Source organism: Meriones unguiculatus, chromosome 19, assembly GCF_030254825.1.
Source record: "Meriones unguiculatus strain TT.TT164.6M chromosome 19, Bangor_MerUng_6.1, whole genome shotgun sequence".
Classification (NCBI taxonomy): Eukaryota; Metazoa; Chordata; class Mammalia; order Rodentia; family Muridae; genus Meriones; species Meriones unguiculatus.
The window spans coordinates 64,141,449-64,161,743 of NC_083366.1; the positions used below are offsets into that span (position 1 = coordinate 64,141,449).

At 52.3% G+C, this 20,295-nt stretch overlaps 1 protein-coding gene across 5 annotated transcripts; it reads right to left on the bottom strand.

The window, feature by feature from the left end:
- Positions 1-3,281: 3,281 nt before the first annotated feature.
- Positions 3,282-19,792, bottom strand: Susd3 (sushi domain containing 3). 5 transcript variants are annotated; one of them, XM_021638194.2, is made up of 5 exons: positions 19,640-19,792; positions 12,365-12,553; positions 10,952-11,099; positions 9,565-9,783; positions 3,282-3,786 (listed from the first exon to the last, which is right to left on the bottom strand). In XM_021638194.2, exons 1-5 carry the CDS (start codon positions 19,725-19,727, stop codon positions 3,591-3,593), a joined length of 840 nt encoding a protein of 279 aa, XP_021493869.1. In that variant the 5' UTR covers positions 19,728-19,792; the 3' UTR covers positions 3,282-3,590. The 5 variants fall into 5 exon arrangements, with proteins under 5 accessions (XP_021493869.1, XP_021493870.1, XP_021493872.1 ...); XM_021638195.2 differs by having other exon boundaries at positions 9,592-9,783; positions 19,640-19,791; XM_021638197.2 differs by lacking the exon at positions 19,640-19,792 and adding an exon at positions 14,644-14,793.
- Positions 19,793-20,295: the final 503 nt, after the last annotated feature.

The following is a 20,295-nucleotide window of genomic DNA, read 5'->3' on the forward strand; positions in this document are numbered from 1 at the left end:
ACAACTGTCTGTAAGTTCAACTCCAGGGAGGTCCAGCGCCCTCTTCTGATCTCTGTGGGCACCAGAACACATACTGTATACTCAAATACATGTAGACAAAACACTCATACACATAAAAAATAACTAAATTTAAAAAATTAGGCGCCAAATTGTAGAGTCCCAGCCTCTGCAGTCTTGAGTATCACCAGGGGTCAGGGACCAGAACTTAGCAGAACCCAGAGCCTTTTGCTGCTCATCCAAACCCTGGTTTGTAGTGATAATTTTGGAATTTTTGGTTTCTTTAACAGCACAGAAATATAAGAATGTTTCCGTTTTAGTCCCAGGTGTGGGGACATGCCGCTGCTTTGCAGCAGCTCACAACGGAATACCTCGTGCTCTAGTAGAAGCCTGGTTTTGCCAGCTGCAGATGCTTTCTGCGGCTGTGTGATGTTTGGAATTCTGGGGACTCTTCAGACGGTACGTAAACTAGGGCCCTGGGAGCTGTGGCGGGTTGCTGGTTGCTGCTGGTTGCCCTTAGCAGCCGTTTGTTAAGTAGCTGTAACCCAAACAGAAACAGGAAACTAGACATCCTGACACTGAAGATCAAATTTGCCCCAAGGAGCTCGACGTCCCTAATTAGCAGGAAGTATTCTAATGGTAAGGCTGACCTCTAACTTTACTCTGAGATCTGTTTCCTTTCCTCTCTATTCTTTTTGTCTCGGTATCTAGTGTCGAAAGGGTTGAAAGAACCCACAAAGTAGCAAAACCCCAGCTACGTTGGTTGGTGGACTAAAGTTCTAAGAAAAGCTGAGCTGTTTCTGACCAGTTCCCAAATCCATCGCAGCAAATCCGACCTGACCTGGAGCTGAGGCCACAGGACCCTCAAAACACTGCTTTCCAGTCACCAAAGCTGGGAGAGTTATTCTGAGCCTGCCAGCCTATGTGCCACAGGCCTTGACTTCTGACCCTGGCAGTCTGCAGAACAGGAGGGCAGCAGGACAAAGGTGTCCGCAGATGTGACCCCAAGAATGTAAAGCACCCAGTGACTCCTAGCGTTTTATATATGTTTACATATAAACATACATACGTCGCTTCTATCGGGTGGATGGTTATGATTTATGTAAGAAAATGTAACCATGGTCTCAGCAGGCAAGGGACATGCAGGTCTAAGGACAGCTGCCCCAGCTTCCTCTTACCCACTTCTTCAGGCCCTCCCTCATGGCTCCAACATGTTTTTCATAGCTCCAGGAAGAACGCAGGACACAGTTAACTCTTCCCAATGTATAGAGACCAGCCATATCCCAAATTGTGGGAGGCTCTAAGTGTGTATAATTTTTTTAAATTGTGTGTGTGTGCCAGGCAGTGATGGTGCATGCCTTTAACCCAGCAACTTGGGAGGCAGAGGCCAGCTTGGTCTACAGAGCGAGTTCCAGGGCAGCCATGGCTACACACAGAGACCCTGTCTTGAAAATCAAACCAAGCCAAAACAAACAAAAAGAGTGAATACTGCTCTTAGAGAGGATCCATGGGGGGGGCTCATTTCAGCTTCATGGAATGTGTACATATTCACTGTCCCTTTTTTCTGATTTTTCAAGACAGGGTTTCTCTGTGTAGCCCTGGCTGCCCTGGAACTTGCTCCGTAGACCAGGCTAGCCTGGAGCTCACAGAGATCCACCTGCCTCTACCTCCCCCGTGCCGGGATTAAAGGCGTGCTCCACCACTGCCCACCTGCAGTATCACTGAGCCATCTCTCCAGCCCCCTTCTGAGGGATAGATGGGACACCCATGTGCTATGGTGTGTGCATAAAGGTCAGAAAGGGACCTGCAGGAGTTGGTTCCTCTTTCCACCATGTGGGTCCTGAAGATTGAACTTAGATCACCAGGCCTGGTGGCAAACACCCTTATCCACTGGAAAAATCTCACTGGCATGGCGGGTATATTCCTAACTGGCCAAGACAATAAGAAACTGGGAGTTATAGCTACAGCGAACTCAAAATTGATCATAAACAGTGCAAATACCAGAGGCATCTCTAAGCAGGTACACGCTGTGTGCGTGCATATAGAGCTTGCTGGACAAATCATTCCCTTCAGGGTGAGGCCCGAGGCCAGCGAGCAAGTTAGGGTCTGTTTTTGTCTTTCACTTACAATATTGTTTGAGACAGTCTTACCATGTAGATCAAGCCATGATCCTCCTGCCTCTGCCTTGTGGTTAATGCCAGGATTCTAAGAGTGGGCCACCTTACCAGCTGGAGTCAGCTTTTTGTTTTCCAGGGTCTTTCTACATAGCCCTGGCCATTCTGGAACCCAATTACATAGACCACACTGGTCTCAAACTCAGAGAGCCTCCTGCCTCTGCCTCCTGAGTGCTGGGATTAAAGGAGTGTGCCACCACATCCAGCAGGGCCAGCTTTTATAAAACGGATTTGACAAGTTGCTGGCTTCGGTGGTTTTAACTTGGGAGAGTGAACTCTCAACCGTGAGATGCTGCAATGGCTCCCGCTGAGCTGTGATGGGTTTTAGGCTTCTCAGTTTGCGATGGAGGGGGGGTGTCTTGGTACGTAGTCCAGGCTAGCCTCTAACTCCCAGCGCCTAAGTGATTCTTCTGCCTCAGCCTCCTGAGTGGCTAGGGCTATGGCTGCAAACCCACAGATGTGATGGTTTGAAGACAGGCCTGCCACCCCATGGCAGTGAAGCCAACTGAGGATGGAGCTTCCTGACGAATAGGATATGGAAGGAGGGGCAGAGTGACTTTCAAGACAGAAGGCAAACACCTCACCTTGGAAATCAGCTATAAGGAAACTGGGGAACACTCCCTCTACAGCTTCAGAAGGTCACCACTGACTGCCAGCAGCAAACACCGACCTGTGAGTCATTCAACATGACTCCCACATAGCCAGCAGCTCGCCAGTCATGACAACTCTAGTAAAATTTTCAACAAGTTCAGAGCTACCGGGAGGGGCAACTGGGACAGTAGTTTTTACCTAAAGTTATTTATAATTTATTTAGACAGGGCACCTCCTGTGTAGCTCACGCTGGGCTTGTGGTTGAAGATGTAATTCAGATCCTCCTCCTTCCACTCCCTGAGCGCTTGGGTTGTAGGTGCAAGCTACTGTGCCTAGTTTGTGTGGCACTGGGGGGCTGAAGCAATGTTCTGATGCTAACAAGCATCCTGCCAATTGAACTGCACCCCAACCCCCCTGAGTTTTTATACAAAGAAAACACATTTATTTTCCTCACCTGCAATTTACAGATAAAGTTCTGAGGGTCTCTGCTTCCACACAGCACGTCCATGCCCCAGAAGATGAGGTAGCTTAAAGTATTAAAGTATTTTATTAATATTTTTATATTCTATTATGCAAAACTATATCTGCTTAAAATGTCTCAGTCTCTTTAAAAGAACCCTGGTTGTAGCATGGCTTCTTCAGGACCTCATCTCCAGAGCAGTTCAATAACCAAGTCCTGTAACAGCCACAGAGGAGGGCTCCTCATCAGGCTAGGCCTAGCCTTCCACATCAGCTGGGCTCCCAAGGGTGCCCTGTACCTGGAGGTGGGTGCCCTGGGCCATCTCCAGCTGGGCGAGTGTTGAGATACAGACCCTTTGGCTGGTGGGGTCATCCTGGAAGGTACACCTTGGACTTCACGGGCATTCCAGGGGCAGGCCCTGCAGAGTTCATTGAGTGAACCATCACGTAGGTGCACAGAGAGCTGGAGGAGCCACCAGGGCTCGGAGCACCCATCCTGAACGCCCAGGGGTCTTTGTCCACGCTGCGGGGCACGCCAGCCTGCCCTCTGACATCACTGGGGTCCCTGTGGGAAGAAGACACATGAGCTGGGGGGGGAGGGTTGTTTCTGGGGTCACCCAGGGCCTTAATGGACTCAGGCTAAACTACACTGCCCAAGGGGCCATGACCTTCTGCTAGAAGTTAGAAGTGCCTGCCTACCCTGAGCCCTGCCACAGGAGTCATTTCTTCCTGGATCTCAGTTCTCTCATGCCCAGCTCCCAGAGAAAAGGAACTTTCTGGAGATGTTTCAGAGTATGTGAGAACCACAGGAGCCCAGCTGCCTGACCAGGACTTGGGGATGTTCCACATAGAAAAAAGATATCACCTCCTCTCCTTCTGGGTTTGTCCCCTTTGGAGGCCTGCAGCTGAGTCAACCGCCTTCTATAACCCCAGTCCCCTTCAGCTCCCTCATTCCCCAAACACAAGCCAGTTCTCTAGGTTGAGGAGACCTGGCCCTGCCCACCTGGTGGTGACCCTGTTCCCACCTCCAGCTACTAGACTCGAGGCCTCTGTACCTGGTCTCTGTGACTTTGAGGGCTCTTCTTTTTCCCACCCTTTATCCCCCCCCCACTTCACCAATTCAAACAGGGGAGAAACAGGATACAGGGGAGAGAAAAATTAGGAAAAGCTCCAAATCTAATTTCTTTCCTTTTGTGTCTTCTTTGACCCCAGCAACAAGCAAACTACAATCAACTTCCCTAAAAACCAACAATCAGCGGCCCTGCCTAATGGGGCTCTAGCATTTGTACACCCTCTGAAAAGGTCCCAGAATTCCAAACATCACACAATTGCAGTCAGCTGCTGTGGACCGTCTGAGCAGCCCCATATCCCCACACCTGTGATTAAAATGAAAACACATTCTTATACTAATTCTGTGCGTTTAAAGAAACCAAAATTCCAAAATTGTCACTACGGGTCTCTGCTCTCTTCACGATGCTTGGGTGACCCCTCTGTTCACATATGGCTCTTTCCTAAGGTGCTACCTCGGTCTCCTCCCCACAGGCGGACTGTCCTGAGCAGTTACTTCCAGCATTACCTAAGCAGAAACATCCCAGATCAATGCTTCCTCCCATTCCTCCCTATCAGAAACACTACAAGCAGCAGAAACCAAGCAATGATCTAGCAGCTGTGTAGGTGAATGAAACAATGAATAAGTGCTAGGATTATTGGCATGTGACACCAGTCCAGCTTATGAAGTGTTGGGAATTGAACCCCGGCCTTTGTGTGTGCAAGGCAAGACCTCTGCCAACTGAGCTATTATATGCCTGTTCTCTTCTTCTTTTGAAGTTTTCTTTTGAGACAGTCTCTCTATGAAGCTCTGGCTATCCTGGAGCTAGATGTGGAGGCCAGGGCGACTTCAAATTCAAATCTTCTTGCTTCCAGATGCTGGAATTAAAGGTGTGCACCTAAATGCACAGCTAGCACTTTATTTGTTTGCAATAAATCAGACAAATTCAGTACCTTCACTTAGAAAGACAGCAAGCATCTGGAAGAATTTAGGATAGTATCACACATATTAGCAAAGCTGGCATAGAGTATATACACCCACAGTAAGATCGGAGGGTCCAAGACCCAGGCAGTGTGGACCTTGCCTGAGGGGGAAGATGGCCCCTTTATTCCTGGGAACCCCAGGCTGGGGCTTTGAGGCTCTGGGCTATGAGCCTCCACCATGCTAGGCAGACCTGGGGAGAGATGGCCCTTTCTGAGGCCCCACCACAGGACTGAGAGCTCCCAGGAAGGCCTCAGCTGCCTCGGCATCATATCCTACTTAAGCTGGCTCAGGGGGTCAACTCTAGTCGGTACAGCTCAGCATCCTCTATCTTGTGACGGCTCAATCCAGGTAGAGCACCCATGTCACCCAGAGCTCTCCCACACCCCAGGAGAGTGTGGTGTAACAGTTTCCTCTGCGACTGAAACAGTCCATCCTGCAGGTTAGTGCCTTAAGAAGGAACAACTCAAGGAACTTCCTGAAACTGACCAGAACTACCTGCTAGAGTAAACAATAGAAGCTTAGAGTCTTCCTCAGACAGAAGGAAGCTGAGCTGCAAAGACTCTGAGGAAAAAAAGTTTGAAAGACGATTTTAAGACCAGACCAGCTGCCTGGAAGCAGCAGAAAATCAGCCTAGCTGCCTGAAAGACTTAAATCAACTGAGTCACTAGAAAGGACTCTCTCCAACCCTCTGAAGTCCCTGCAGGCTGTGCAGTATGCGCCAGGTTTCCCAGATCTAGTGAGCTGTCACTGCATGGGCCTCGGTGATACAGCTGTCTCTGAGTCCTATCTGTTCCTGTGACCTCTCACTTATATTTCTGAAAATAACCCAAAATAAAACTCATCAATTCACCAAGTTGGACTTTGGTGGAATCTTTACTTTTGTCTGTTGCGAGAGCCTCATCTGGGGTGAGTGCTTTTCCCCAGGAAAAGTTTTGTCACAACACGGAATTGAGCATAGTTCCCTAATAGCTCTGTATTGATCATGTACAGTAAAATCTCCAAGGTCTAACCAACAGCTGGCAGGAAGGACAGGTAGGCATGCCATCCCAGAAGCACCCTTCCTGGGCCTCACAGTTCAGCCAGTGAAGCTGCAGGAATCTTGTATAGGATGCCAGGTTGCCCCCAGAAACAGCATCTAACTTCTCCCATCCCATCTGACGATCTGATCACAGGACTGTAATGCACAGCCCTAGGGGAGGGAGCCCTTGGAAGCCAGCCTAGGCAACCTGACTAGACAAAAGGAAATGCATTAGCCAAAACAGTTTCAGCCAAAAGTCTCAACCAAACCACAAATTAGTTCCTGAGATCTATGTTCCTCTAAGAACTGGCTGAACTAACGTGTGAGGAACTCTGGGACAAAGAAACCATTCAGACTGCTCGACCTAACAATCCATGCCTAGGGTTATCCCAAAGGTGCTACCTAAGAAAGAAAGGCAGCCAGACGCACATCTGTAGCGCTAGCTACTCAGGAGGGTGAGGCAAGAGGATCCCTTAAGCCTGGAAGATATTCATCAATCGATCACGGATAAGACTCAAAGCCTTCAGACCTCCAACAGGGCCAGTCAGCAAGCAGAAAGCCTGAACGCAGAGCCAGTTTAAAACATGATACAACACAGGAAAATGGGTATTTCTTTGAAAGCATCAGACTTGATACAACGTAGGTGACACAGAACCATATAGCTGACCACCTCCATGCCTCAGTTTCCTCTCCTACACAGTGATCGATGCAATGATGGCCAATATTCACTGAACTCTCAATTGAGCCCAGGGCGGAGTCCCAGACCTCTACTTGGGTCATCTAAACAGCGTAGGATACAAGCACCTCTTGAGTTCTGCAGGGAAGACAAGGCAGCTGCGTGGGGGGCAGCTGAGACCCCACAGGAAAGCCAAGAGTGCCAAGCAGAGGCTCTGCTGCCTCAGGTGAGCTAGTGGGACAAAACAGCAGCAAGCCAGCCCAGAACGCAGACGAGCCCAAGCTCAAAGAACATCAGAAGGCGCCGAGTGCAGCCATGCATGGCTCCCGCTGCCGCCAAATAAGCCACCAGAACCAAAGACAGCAAAGAGATGAGGAGGGCAGAGGGCAACCCTCCAGGACATTTTGTGTACTTGTGACGTTTTCTTGCTGGGCATGGCGCCAAATGCCTATAATCCCTGAACTTGGGAGGTGGAAAGCGATGAATCCAGAGTTCAAGTTCATCATCAGCCATACAGTGAGTTGGTGGGTAGCTTAAGCTACATGAGTAAAAACTAAATTTTTTTTTCTCAAAAAAGAACATGAGTTCACTATGAAACTAACAGAAAGAAGAATTAAAGAACACATTGTGGTTCTGTCACAAGACACCAGAGCCACCCTTTTGGTACTCCCCCACATCACCACAGCTCCAGGAGGACCACTTTGAACTCTGAGTCCGCAGGTCAAAACCCCCTCATGCCCTGATGACAGAGGGACTTGACGTCTGCACAAAGACCACAGGCCTGTCCCTGGTAGTCTATGACTCTGGTGAAGCTGTTCTTAACCGTTCTGATGCTGCAACCCTTTAATACAGTGCCTCACATTGTTGCTACTTCATAACTAATTTTGCTACTGTTATGAATCATAATGTAAACATCTGTTTTCTGATGGTGTTGGATGACCCCCGTGAGAGGGTCATTCCACCGCCAAAGGCATCACAACCCACAGGCTGAGAGTGAGAAACATAGGCGCAGGCATTTGCATGCTTGTGTCCAGTTGGTGGCGCTGTTTGGAGGTGATGGGCCCTCTGGAGGTGCAGCCTTGCTAAAGGAAGCATGACTGGGGTGGGCTTTGACAGCTTAAAGCCCCTTTTCCTGTTTGCCCTCTGCTTGCTCTGTGTAGCTGAGAAGTGATCTCTCAGCTTCTTATTCTGGCTGCCTCTGGCATCAAGATAGACTCTCTCTTCTGGAAGCTGCTTTCGATCATGGTGTTTTTAATGACACCAACAGAAATGTAACTGATACAGCTCTGCACAGAAGACCCGTAGTAAGAATTCATAGCTCAGTGTGGAGACACCAAAGAGACAATGGGTTTGTACTGGTTGGTTTGTTTTGTTTTGTCCTGTTTCTCGAGACAGGGTTTCTCTGTGTAGCCCTGGCTTATTCTGGAACTCACTTCGTACTTTGTAGACCAGGCTGGCCTCGAACACAGATACCTGCCTACCTTAGCCTCCCAAGTGCTGGGATTAAAGGTGTGAGCCATCATGCTGGGCTTGCTCTGACTAGTTTTATGTCAACTTGACATAAGCTAGAGTTATCTGAAAGGAATGAACCTTAATGAGAAAATTCCTCTATAAGACCCGGCTGTAGGGCACTTTCTTAATTAGTAATTGATGTGGGAGACCCTAGCCCATTGTGGGTGGGTGCCAGCCCTTGGCTGGTGGTTCTGGGTTCTATAAGAAAGCAGGCTGAGCAAGCCATGAGGAGCAAGCCAGGAAGCAAGACCATGGCCTCTGCGTCAACACCTGCCTCCAGGTTCCTTCCCTGTTTGAGTTCCTGTCCTGACTTTCTTCAATGATGGACAGCAATGTGGAAGTGTAAACCAAATGAACCCTTTCCCACAAGGTACTTCATTATGTCTCTCTACAGTAATAGGAACTCTACCTCCCATCAAGGTAGCCAGATTCTAGTCAGGAAAGCCATGTTCTGGCCTGAGGATATGACACCATTGACAGTGCTCACCCCACTGTCACAAAGCCCTGAATTCAATCCCTAGCATCGCACAGACCCAGTATGCCCACTTGTAATCTCAGTACTTGGAAGGCGGAGGTGGGCAAACCAGGAATTCAAGGTCATGCTTGGCTATGTGGCAAGCCTGGGCTACATGAGACATTATTAGAGACAAAGACAGACAGGCACACACACACACACACACACACACACACAAAGAAGGATGTGATTTTTACTAGTTCAGTGAACAGATAAAGTGCATCAAAAGAGAACGAGCCACAGCTGCTGCCAGCCTGGCACTAGGAGAAAGAGAGAGTGAGGGGATGTGGAGCCCCAGCGTGGAGAGGGAAAAGGGTGAGCAACTCTGGAGAGCAGACGGCACAGTGGGAAGGCACAGGGTCTCTGCCGGCTCTCGAATCCCAGTGCATTTAAACTCAAGCCGATGCAGATAAGTGGGAGGGTTTGGATGTGAGTCAGGACAGAGCGCTGGCCAGCTCTGGGAGTTGGGAGTTGAGGCACCAGAGAGGTAGGAACACCAGGGTCCCCAGAATGTGGGGTGGCCAGTGTCCCAGGACCTGGCAGACCCTGGTCTGGGGAGAGGGTCCCTGGGCCTCTATACCCCTAGCACACCTGCAACCTATGGCCTGGGTAACGCACGTGGCAAAGCTGTGGTTGTCGTGGGCCTGGCTGTGCTGAATCCCTGGCTTGGCGATACCAGTGACACCGGTGCCACCACTGCCAGCGCCGGCGTTGCTGCTGTTGTTGTGGTTGTGTCCCTTGAGGCCCAGGTAGGCGGCCTGTACAGTCTCCAGGTCTTCGCCTCTCAGCTGGTGCCACAGCTGTGCCGCCCTGGAGGAGAGAGTTCAGGGTAAGGGGCCCTGACGGACCGACCACTCACCTCCCAACAGCCGTGGGTGGCGGTGACCCAGTGACCAGCAGCCCGGGAGACTCTTTAGGTGTGAGGGGGGACACCCTGCGCTGCTCAGCCGCTAACAGCCAGGGACAGGGGAATGCGTGTAGGTGCCAGTGAAAAACAACTTAGCAAACAAGACGCGGAAAGTCCTGACGTGAGGCAGCCACGGCTGAACACCGCGCGCAGCCAGTGCCACAGAACCAACGGCACTCCTTTAAAAAAAAAAGGGTTTGTTTATTCACTCATTTATTTTTGTAGCGCTGAACAGCAAATACAGGGCTTTGATCTTTTTTTAAAATCACACTTTCACTTTCGTTTTGCCTGTGCAGTGGGAGGCACATGCACCTCAGGGCACACGTGGAAGTCAAAAGACAACCCGAGGCGGCCAGTTCTCTCCTCCCACCGTGTAGGTTCCAGGAATAGAACTCAGGTCGTCAGACAAGACAGCAGGACCTCTTACTCACCGAGCTGCCTCGCCTGCCCAAGAGCACCACTAACAGGGAGTAACATGCTGAGTCTGTGTGTATGTTTTAACACCACAAAACAATGCGAACCAGGACTCAGTGACTGCCAGGTGTGGTGGTGCATGCTGTAACCCTAGACCCACAGCCCTGGAGCAGAGATGCCCACCTGATGTGTGGGGACAGCCACCTGTGGCTGTCCCAAGTGCCGTTAACAAAACAGACCGTCACGTGTGTGCGCAGGCTCACTAAGTGTGCCGTGTATGAGGACGGAGAAATGGCTCAGCGGGGAGAAGCATCTGCTGTGCAACGTGAGGACATACATTTCTAGAACCCATGTAAAAAGCTGGGCATGTAACACGTGTGTCTGTAAACCCAGAGCTCCAACAGGGAGACAAGAGAATCCCTGACAGACACCCAAGTTTTCCTGTGACTTCCATATGCATGCACCCACATTCATACATGACCAACTGTATACACAAAAACCACACACACACACACACACACACACACGAGTCCTGTGCCTTCAACTGTGGACCTGTAAACCCTCAGATACTGCCCCAGGGTAGATGACAGGTGTGGTAAGCAACCACATGGCTAGGTGGCTAGGCCCACCGTCTGGAAGGACGCCAGGCCACTGTACCTGTCAGCACGCCGCTGCTCGCTCTTCTTCATGCACTTGAGGAGGCAGCAGGTGAGGAAGGCCATGGACATGAGCAGGATGATGGCGCAGCTCACGATGGAGGCGATGACCGCCACCTTGAAGCCGAAGGTCTCGTGTGGTGGCACAGCTGGAAGAAAAAAACCAGCAGGTCCTGGCACAGCTGACCCTGACCTGCTAGGCCAAGGGTCGTTAGGGTGGGGCTCACAGCAGGTTCCCCATTTTGCAGGGAGGCGTTCAGGCTCTGGGGAGTAAGGCAAAGACTGGGAAAGAATACATTTCAAGGGGTTTATCAGGAAAGACGTTCTCAAGCAGGAGGCATTTCAGCTGGGTTTGGTGGGATGCGCAGGAGGGAACACAGCATGGATGTCCCCACCCTCTGCAGCCTGGACTGCAGAAGGCACCAGCAGAGGCATGTCAGCTTTCACAATGCCCACGCAGGCAAAATGCATCAGGGGGCCTTCTGAGCTCACTTCCCTAAAAGGGACAAAAAACAATGATAATGGCACAGGGTCATCAGTGTGGCCTCAGCCATCGTTGAGAACACGTACCATTAGATTCTTGGGAATATTCTTAGAAAAAGACCCTGAGATTATAATTTGAGCAAACGTATATGCATAACATACCCACAGCATGTACTGCTCAGGTCCCGCGTCCATTCTCGGGTCCCTGGCTGCATACTAACCATCTGGAGTTTAAACTCCAGCCCTCAGAGACAGGACACAATCTGGATTCTCAGCCTCTCAGAACCTAGTCCTTACAGACACCCTCATCTCAAGAAATTGAGCCAACACAAGGATGGTAAAGGCTCCAGGAAGTCCTGCAGCATAGATAAGCACCAAACTGTTTTGACTCTGTGCACTAACGTAACATATCATCCTTCACTTAGGAAAAGGCTGCGTGAGGCCCTGGACAGTCGAGACAGGCCCCCCCACACAACCAGACAACTAGAATATGAGTCTTCCTCCCTGAGACAGGGAGCCAGGGCGGGCACAATCCTGGCCCTCTGCTCTCCCAGCTCCTAGGATTCTTGGCACCTAGAACATCCTTCAGGGTCTTTTGAGGCATTCATGAAGGAAGAGAGGGTGGGTCAGGAGGCGGACAGCTTTGTTTCTCCTCTTCACAGATGACAGAGTGCCAGCTCAGACGGTACTAGGGACCAGTCAGGTGCCGGGGCAGCAGCAGGGGTTGAAGCCAGCACTGCATCTGTACTTAGATGTGCTAGTGGCCAAAAGTAGGAAGAGAACCCTCAATGTGGACTATCCTATGACTGGACCAGCTACCTTCACTGTAACAGTATTTGGCCAACTACCTTCACTGTAACAGTATTTGGGGTTCCTATGTCCCACCCCACCAGCAGCTGAGCTGGAGCAGCTCAGGAAGTGGGGGGCTTACCTTTGCACACAGGACTTCCTGAAGACCAATCAGCAATGCTCCCATTCCAGGCGCAAGTGAGGAGGCCAGACCCCACCATTTGGTGGCCTGAGGGGCAGTGAAACATGAGTACAGTCCCCAGCGACGTGCCATCTCCACGGACAACTTGCAAGGTGCCTCGAGGGGGCGGGTGGAGCTGAGAACAGGTGCCTAGAGGAAAGGGGGCTGTGAGGCTGTGGTCAGCAGAGGGCAGAGGGGCACCGCCACCCTGGGAGGCCCTCCAGAGCTGCTGGGCTGACCTTAAGTACACCCACAGGGTCTGAGGATTGTGGCAAGACAATAAATGACAATACACATGATTAGTTAAGCCCTGCTGCCCTATCCAAAGACAGAAGAGAGGGAGTGGGGGAGGGAGGGAAAAGGAGCGAGACATGAAGAGTGTTGCCTTTGCTAGCTCCTAATAACTGAAAGAGAAACACTAACTCAGATGAACGAAAGTAGGAAAAGGTATTTAGAAAGTAAACAAAACCCCAGTTTCTTCGATTTGCAAAGAGATCTTACCAGCGAGAGTTCAACATACAGTTCTCTTTTAAAACTGAACTAATGTGTAAGTGAGGAATAGAAGAGATACAATGGCCAGCAGCTACAAAAACACGCGGACCACACAGCAAGCCCAGACACCTGAATGACAGCTAATCTCTCACTCAGCAAGGTAGCTAAGATTTACTTTATTTCTTAAACTATGTGTACATGCCTGTGTGTCTCTGTGTGTGTGCTGACTCCCTAGAACTAGTCTGCAGGCTGTTGGGAATCCCCTGATGTGGGTTCTGGGAACCAAGCTCCGGTCCTCTATAAGAGTAGCAAGTGAGCCTTTGTTGTTGGGACTAATTGCTGCCCCTGCCTCCTAAGCACTGGGCTTAAAAGGCCCAGCTGCAAGTGCTGTGAATCCCAAGGTGGCTAAGATTAAATAAATAAATAAATAAATAAATAAATAAATAAGTAAATAAGTAAATGAGATGGGGTTAGCCCTCTATGGCACAGCACTAACATATACCAAGGCCCTGGGTTCCATCCTAACATGATAGAACACCATCTATCAATAATGACAAAGAAAACCAGTATCCCCTGGGGGTAGAAAGTGACTCCCCAGGTTTCAGTCATGGCCAAGCCTCCTTGGATGAGGTCCGGTGAGTGTGAGGGTCTACCCATGCCATGATGCCATCTCCATTCCTGTAGCAGGGTATTCACCTCAGAGCCCGGTGCAACAGCAAGAATGCGGAAAGCATGCACATCTCCAGCAAGAAGCAGATTCATCCATCAAAGTACAAAAAGAAAAAGAAAAAGATGTGCCAGCACAGCCCCAAATCGTAACAAAATGCTAAGCAGAGACAGTGATGTTGACCTTAAATGGGGATACAGAAGGGCCAGGGAGATGCTGGCTCAGTAAAATACTTGTCATGAAGGCATGAGGACCTGTAACCCTAGGCTAGCTCTCAGTGGCTTTGGGTCACTAGCTGACAGAGGCACAGCCATAATTTGAACTCTTTTTTTTTTCTTTTTTGTCCACAGGGTTTCTCTGTATAGCCCTGGCTGTCCTGGACTCCCTTTGTAGACCAGGCTGGCCTTGAACTCCGAGATCTGCCTGCTTTCTGCCCCGAGTGCTGTGCTGGGGTGAAAGGTGTGTGGCCTGCCCTCCCCCCCCCCGCCACCTCTGGCCATAATGTGAATTCTTCATTCCAGAGTCTCATCTCCATGAAGCATCAGCTGTTTCCACAAACACCAGGGCAGGACTGAAGGAAGGGGACCCCACAGACCAACCAGCATCCCTTCCCCTCTGCCTTTGCAGTACCCTGGAATGTGGAGATACACTGTCCCCCCAGCCAGGGAAGTGGACATGGGATTTTGGAGCTGTGGTAGACGGGGCTAAGCAGACACTGGCCAGCCTCAGGGCTCTTCCCCAGGATGCCAGGCAGCCAGCACTTCCTAGTCCTCAATTTAGAGCGACAACTTCTGCATTCTTTCGCAGCTGAGCTAGCAGAGTGGAGGCCCACCCTCACCACCTGCTACCAGCTTGATAGCATCCAGACAGAGAGGAGGCAGGAGGCAGAGGGGTGGCTGTACCCGGACTGGTCCACCAGCACAGTGCTGTACCTTCATCACAAAAGGTCCCGGCTGATGGGGGTGGCCAGCAGCGGAAGTACGTGCCACGGAGAATGGCTGGCGGACTGTGCACCCAAGCTGGGCTAGGAACCAGGAAGCCTAGGTTGAGAGGTGCCGGTATCACCTGGGGGACTTCTTACCCTGGGCTTGTGTCATCACCTGCAAATGGAGCACCAGGCAGCGCCTCGAGAGGACTGGATGAAAGTCTGTGGCCCATCAAGGAAACCAGCCCTATCCACTTCCCCTAAATATGTCTTAGCTGCAGAGTGGGTGGGGCACTGCGATGTCCCCGCTTGGTTCGCACTATGTCTGTCAACAACCACATCCGGTGCTTTTGGGGAGGGTTCTGCTTGGAGGGGGTGCTGATCCTCAGCTGGTGACTGCAGGCCGCAGCGCACCTCACAACCAGCCAGTCACGAATCTCTAAAGGCAGACTTCCTGCGCTGTCATCCAGACTCATGACGGTAGGGGACGAAGGGTGAAGTCACCCACAACCAGCAAGGAGACAGGACCAGGCAGCCCCGCCACACTGGCTATCAGAAGCCCAGGGGCTTTTCATCAAATTAAAGAGCTGGGTTAAAGCACAGACCACTTCTAGTACAAGCCTACCAAGAAGGATGGCAGCCCCAGAGGAAAAGATGGGGAAGAAGGCAGACAGAGACTCAGCATGGAGAAGCGGGCTTCAAAGGCAGTCCAGGTCCCAAAAGCAGCCTTCCTAGCCAGCCTCTAGAGGACTCACAGGGTGTAGAGCTCTGGCATCCTAACTACTGTTCTTCTGCTAAAAGCTAAATAGAGGCGTGTGAGCAAAGGACAGAGGTGGACAGTGGCTATGAGCCCTTCCTCCTCGTGTTACTCCAGTAGCCTTCTGGCCAGGGAGGCCTAACGTTCTTTACCCGAGGAGCTGAAGGAAGCACAGAGAAAGTGGCCCTGGCAGTGGGTATCTTCTCAGCTCAAGCCCCCAGACTGGAGCAGGGATAAACACATGAGCTCCTGTACCCGAACCAGCAGCAAGCTTCAGCCCACACTTCACAGACCTCAGACTTCCCCATCTGCAAAATGGGTCACAGAGGGTGGGACTGCACGAAGAGCCAGAGACACCAAGGGAGGGCTGGTTCACAGAGTTAGAGCCTAGGCAGACCTTGAGGCACTGTCTCCTGTAGTCCAGGCTGCCTTGAACCAACTCCTAATCCTCCTGTCTCCACCTTCCCAGTGAGAGGATTACAGGCACATGCCCACCACACTTGATTCCATGCCGGGGATGGAACCCAGGGCATCGTGCACGCTGGACAAGCATTCCACCAAATGAACTACATCCCTCAGGTAGGACTTTAAGCCAAGGACTTTAAACACTCCAGGCCATGCTGGCACTACTTTACATACACATGCACACACACACACACACACACACACACACACTCACTCACTCTATTCTCCACACCACAGGGGACCTCCATCCCCAGACCCCACCAGGATCTCTTTCCACCACCCCAGCCTCTGGGATGAACACATCTTCCATGTGAGGAGGCTGAGGCCCACAGACCTGCTCAAGGCAAACACCAGGGTAGACACACAGGCTCCCTCAGCCTCAGCTGGCCTTTCAACAAATGCACAGAAAGCCCTGGACAGGCAGAGATATGAGACTCCTTCAAGAGACACTTTAGCTATTGCCAAGAGCCAGGCCAGGCCAGGCATGGTGGCATACACCTTTAAATCCAGCATTTTGGAGGCAGAGGCTGGTGGGTCTCTGAATTGGGAGGCCAGCCTGGACTACAGAGTGAGTTCTACGATGGCCAGGGCTACACAGAGAACCCCTGTCTTGAAAAACAAACAAACAAGAAGGTACTTACTCAGAGAGAGATACCGCCTCCAGCTCAACCTAGAGACCCACAGCTAATCCTCTTCGACCAACCCTCACAGACTCTCCCTGTCCCTGGCACCTAAAAATCAAGGCCCACCTGTCCCTCCACTGCTCAAAACCTCCCTCTAGACCCAGAAGACACACTCTCCTTCCTGAGCTTGAAGACACCCCATATTCCCAGGAAGGTACTTGGCTAAGCTGACGGCAGCTGGCTTCCAGCCCTCTCCACACACTGCCTCTGGATGCTGGACACTGCATGTCCCCCAAGTCCTTCACTGCAGCCATGCATGGGACCCCTCAACCTCTGGGCACAGTTACAGTATAGCTTTTATTTCAGCAATACCCACCCCCAGGAGGCACTTCTTGGTTCCAAGTGGAAACAGATCTTTAAGAGAGGGAAAAGCAACAGAAAAGAAAAATTGAATGGGATTAATTTTAAGACAAAAATCACACATGATCCAGCCCGGTCCTCTAGGCTTAGGGGATAAAGAAGAGGGACAGAGGAGCACAGCAAGGCAACCCTCCCAGCCCAGAAGGGTCTGCAGCTGGTCCCACCTGCCGTAGCTGCGTTCCCAGGTCCTTCCACCCTGAGGTGCACATAGCTGGACCTGGGAGGGGCCCTGTCCTCCTCCCCCAGACCTTGAGGCCAGCCAGATGCCTGGGAAAGAGCCTTGTTTGTTAAACTTTTATCTGGAACCTTGGACCACAGGCGGGGGCTGGCATCCTCTGTCCTTCCTGGGGCCCGTGGGCCCCTCACCCTGACCTTTTTAATAAGTTCCCTTTTATGCGGGCAGAGGCCATGTGAGTACAGGAAAAGGAGGGCAGGCCTCTGGGCTCAGCCTCACCAGGACTTTGGTAGCCAGGCTTGTGTTCCTACCTGGCTAAGTGAGTCCTTACGTAATTTTGCTCTGGGTCTGCATCCCTCCAAATGGCCAATGTGAAAGGTGGAGGTGGTGGCGTTTCAAACTTCTCTGCGATGGTTGACTTACGCATACACAGGCACTCTACCAGCGGGGTCCCTCAGACACCGGTAGTCAGGACAACATTCGGCCCTAATTCTGTGCACGTAAGGCCCTTCCAGAAGCCACCTGTCCTCCCTGAGCCCATCTTCCCACGCCCCTGAAGTCAAGGGCCAAGTAGGCTGGGCTCCATATCGTAGACTGGGTGGTGTTCCCTTGCCATGGCAGAACAGAGATTATTCTAGCCAAGGAACATGGATCCCCGAATCTTCTGGGGGTTTCTATGGCAAGGGGAGGGGAGTCTCATACTGCTCCACACTGACTATCACCAGGCCTCGGGTTTCTCGTCTGTAATATGGGCACAGCAGGCTTCAGGGATGAAGCCGGGACCACACTCAAAAGGCCCACCTGCACCAAGCCAGCTGAACTTTTTTTTTTTTGCACTTTTCAAGGCCCTTTCCCGGGGTTAGCAGGAGGTGGCTTAGAGCCACTGGAACCCAGTGTTCCTGAAAAACCTCCTGGACTAGGGAGCTGCCCTGGGAGCAGAGCCAAAACCCTCTAGCCAGTCTAGATAAGAGACCCTGGCTGAGGGGGGTGGGGGATGATGACAGCACCCTTCGTCCTACCCTGAGTCAGCGCTTCCCACCCACAGACCTCCCCAGCACCTCTGAGCTACTCACTAACGGGCCCATTCTGCAGACTGTGGGAACCATACATCCCAATTACTATTTTACATCCCAATTACTGTTTCCCCCGACAACACCAAACTATCTCCACATGGCTTCAGGCCCCTTCTCTTATGTTCCCTTCCCAGCCCATTAAACAAACAAGACAGGCCACAGGCTATACTGCATTAATCAAGAGCAAGGGCTCTCACCAAACTCGGCTAGTCCTGCCCACAGCCTAGGGACAGGGATACAGCACTCACTTTGTATCACATTAGGGAAACTGAGGCACAGGGTGCTCATCCCAAGCAAGAGGGGGTTGCAACCAAAGCTCCCAACGACGGGCCTTGTGTCTGGGACACGCTTGGAAGCCCAAAGGACACACTGCGGGCGGGGGGTGGTGGTGGTGGTGGCAGGACACTGTTCTTTTCTAAATCCAGGCAGGGCAAGGGACAACCAAGACACTGGACTCTCTGACCAGCAGAGATTCCTATGCTAATAGCTTCTTGTTTGTAAACTCAGCAGGGCCCAGGCCACCCCAGGACCTTGGGATAACCTCCACCAAGGGCTCCTAGCTGGTGACACCACACTGCTGTGTAGAAGGTGCCCCTCTCCCGGGCAGTACCGGGTCCAGGGTCAGCCCCTTCAAACACAAAGGCACTCCTGCCGACTAACAATTAGGAAGGGAAAACTAGCTGCACCTGTGCCCGCACCCCATGGGCTGGCACCCGGGGTGGTATCGAACCAATGAAACTCACTAAGGCGGCAGAAACCTGGGAGTCTCCTGAGACCACTGGAAAACAAGTTATTTACACTAGCATTCCTAGCAGCAGCAACGAGGGTATGTTTACGGTCGGGGGTCACCACAGCTGGAAGAACTGGACTAAAGGGTCGCAGCGTTAGGAAGGTCGAGGACTGCTGCACCTGGACTGAGAGCAATGCCACCTCCCGATCTCAGCTTCCTCCAGAGCAATGAGGCTAAGCCCTCCTCAGAGGCAGACACCTCCTGGGTGCACAGGACTGGGCTCTGGAGAAACGCGGGGTTCCGTTTTGGTTGTGTCTCTAAGAGCTGCCATAGCTGACATCAGGCATCGCCTCTAGGCCTTTTGGCTAATAGCAAGTGTAGATCCCTCTTCGACACATTTTAGGAATGACACACTTAAAAGTCACTTTCCCTCCTTCCGGAGATCTGACCTGTGACAGCCTAGGCAACAACCGCGGGTCCCGGCCACTGGATGACCTCAGCATCTCCTCTCTCACAGGCTCACTTTTCCCCTTTGTAAAGATAACACCTCTCTGCGGCCCAGAAGACACCCCGGCTGGCTCCCTCTGCCCCACGGGCCGCTCGCTCCGCCAGGTGAAGCCGGTTCCGACTTCCGCGGCCGTCGGGGACGGCGCGGGGCGACCATCGCCGAACCTGTGCAGACGCTAAGAGGTGCCCGCCGCCCGGGGTCGAGCAGCTCGCCGCCCCGTTTCGGCTCCCTTGGGGTCGCCGCTGGATCAGCGGGACGTCGAGAAAGTCGGTTCTTGGAGAGGCCCTGGCGGTGCAACGCACGCCCCTTTCCTGGGCACGGTCCCCAGCACTGCGGCCCCTCGGCCCTCTGCTTCTCCGTCGGTGAAAAGGGCGCAGAGACCCGCAGCCCCGAGCCCTCACCTGTCTGGTTCCCTGGGACCGGCTTTGCGGTCCCCGCCCGTCCCCGGGGCCTCGCCCGGCCGCGGAGGGTCGCGGACACCCGGCGCATCCTGAGCGGTCCGCGGCGGTCAGCGGAGCCTGGGGCGTGGGGGTGGGGTGGGGTGGAGGCGAGGCCTAATTGAGGGGCGGGTCACTAGAAGGCGTGGCCGTCCCTAGCCACGCCCTCCAAGAAGCGGGTGTTGAACTTTAGTCGGGTCCCGCCCATGCCTTGGGGTGGGGCCGGCCCGGCGGAGGTGGGGACCGGACACCTGGTGCGGCCGACGCCGAAGAGCCTGGAGTCAGCCCGAGTCCTTCGTCGTCGTCTGTCTGCGCGCCCTCCTCCGGACGCCAGGGCCAGGCGGGTTCCAGCCGGGCAGGCTGTCCAGCTTCTGCTTTCTGAGCAGTGAGAGATGCCTCCTCCTTGTCTTCTGGAGTCCCAGTTGGCTACACCCACTAAAAACCCCCTTCCACTTGCGCTTGGGGCCACACGTGGTGACTTTGTTCAGTGTCCTTAAATCGAAATCAAACTTCTGTCCTTCCTGCCACACCGTGAAAGGCCGGTCCATCCACATACCCCACTGTGACCCCAACCCCCGGCCCCGCCCCGTCCCCACCGTACTCTGAGGCACCCGAACTAA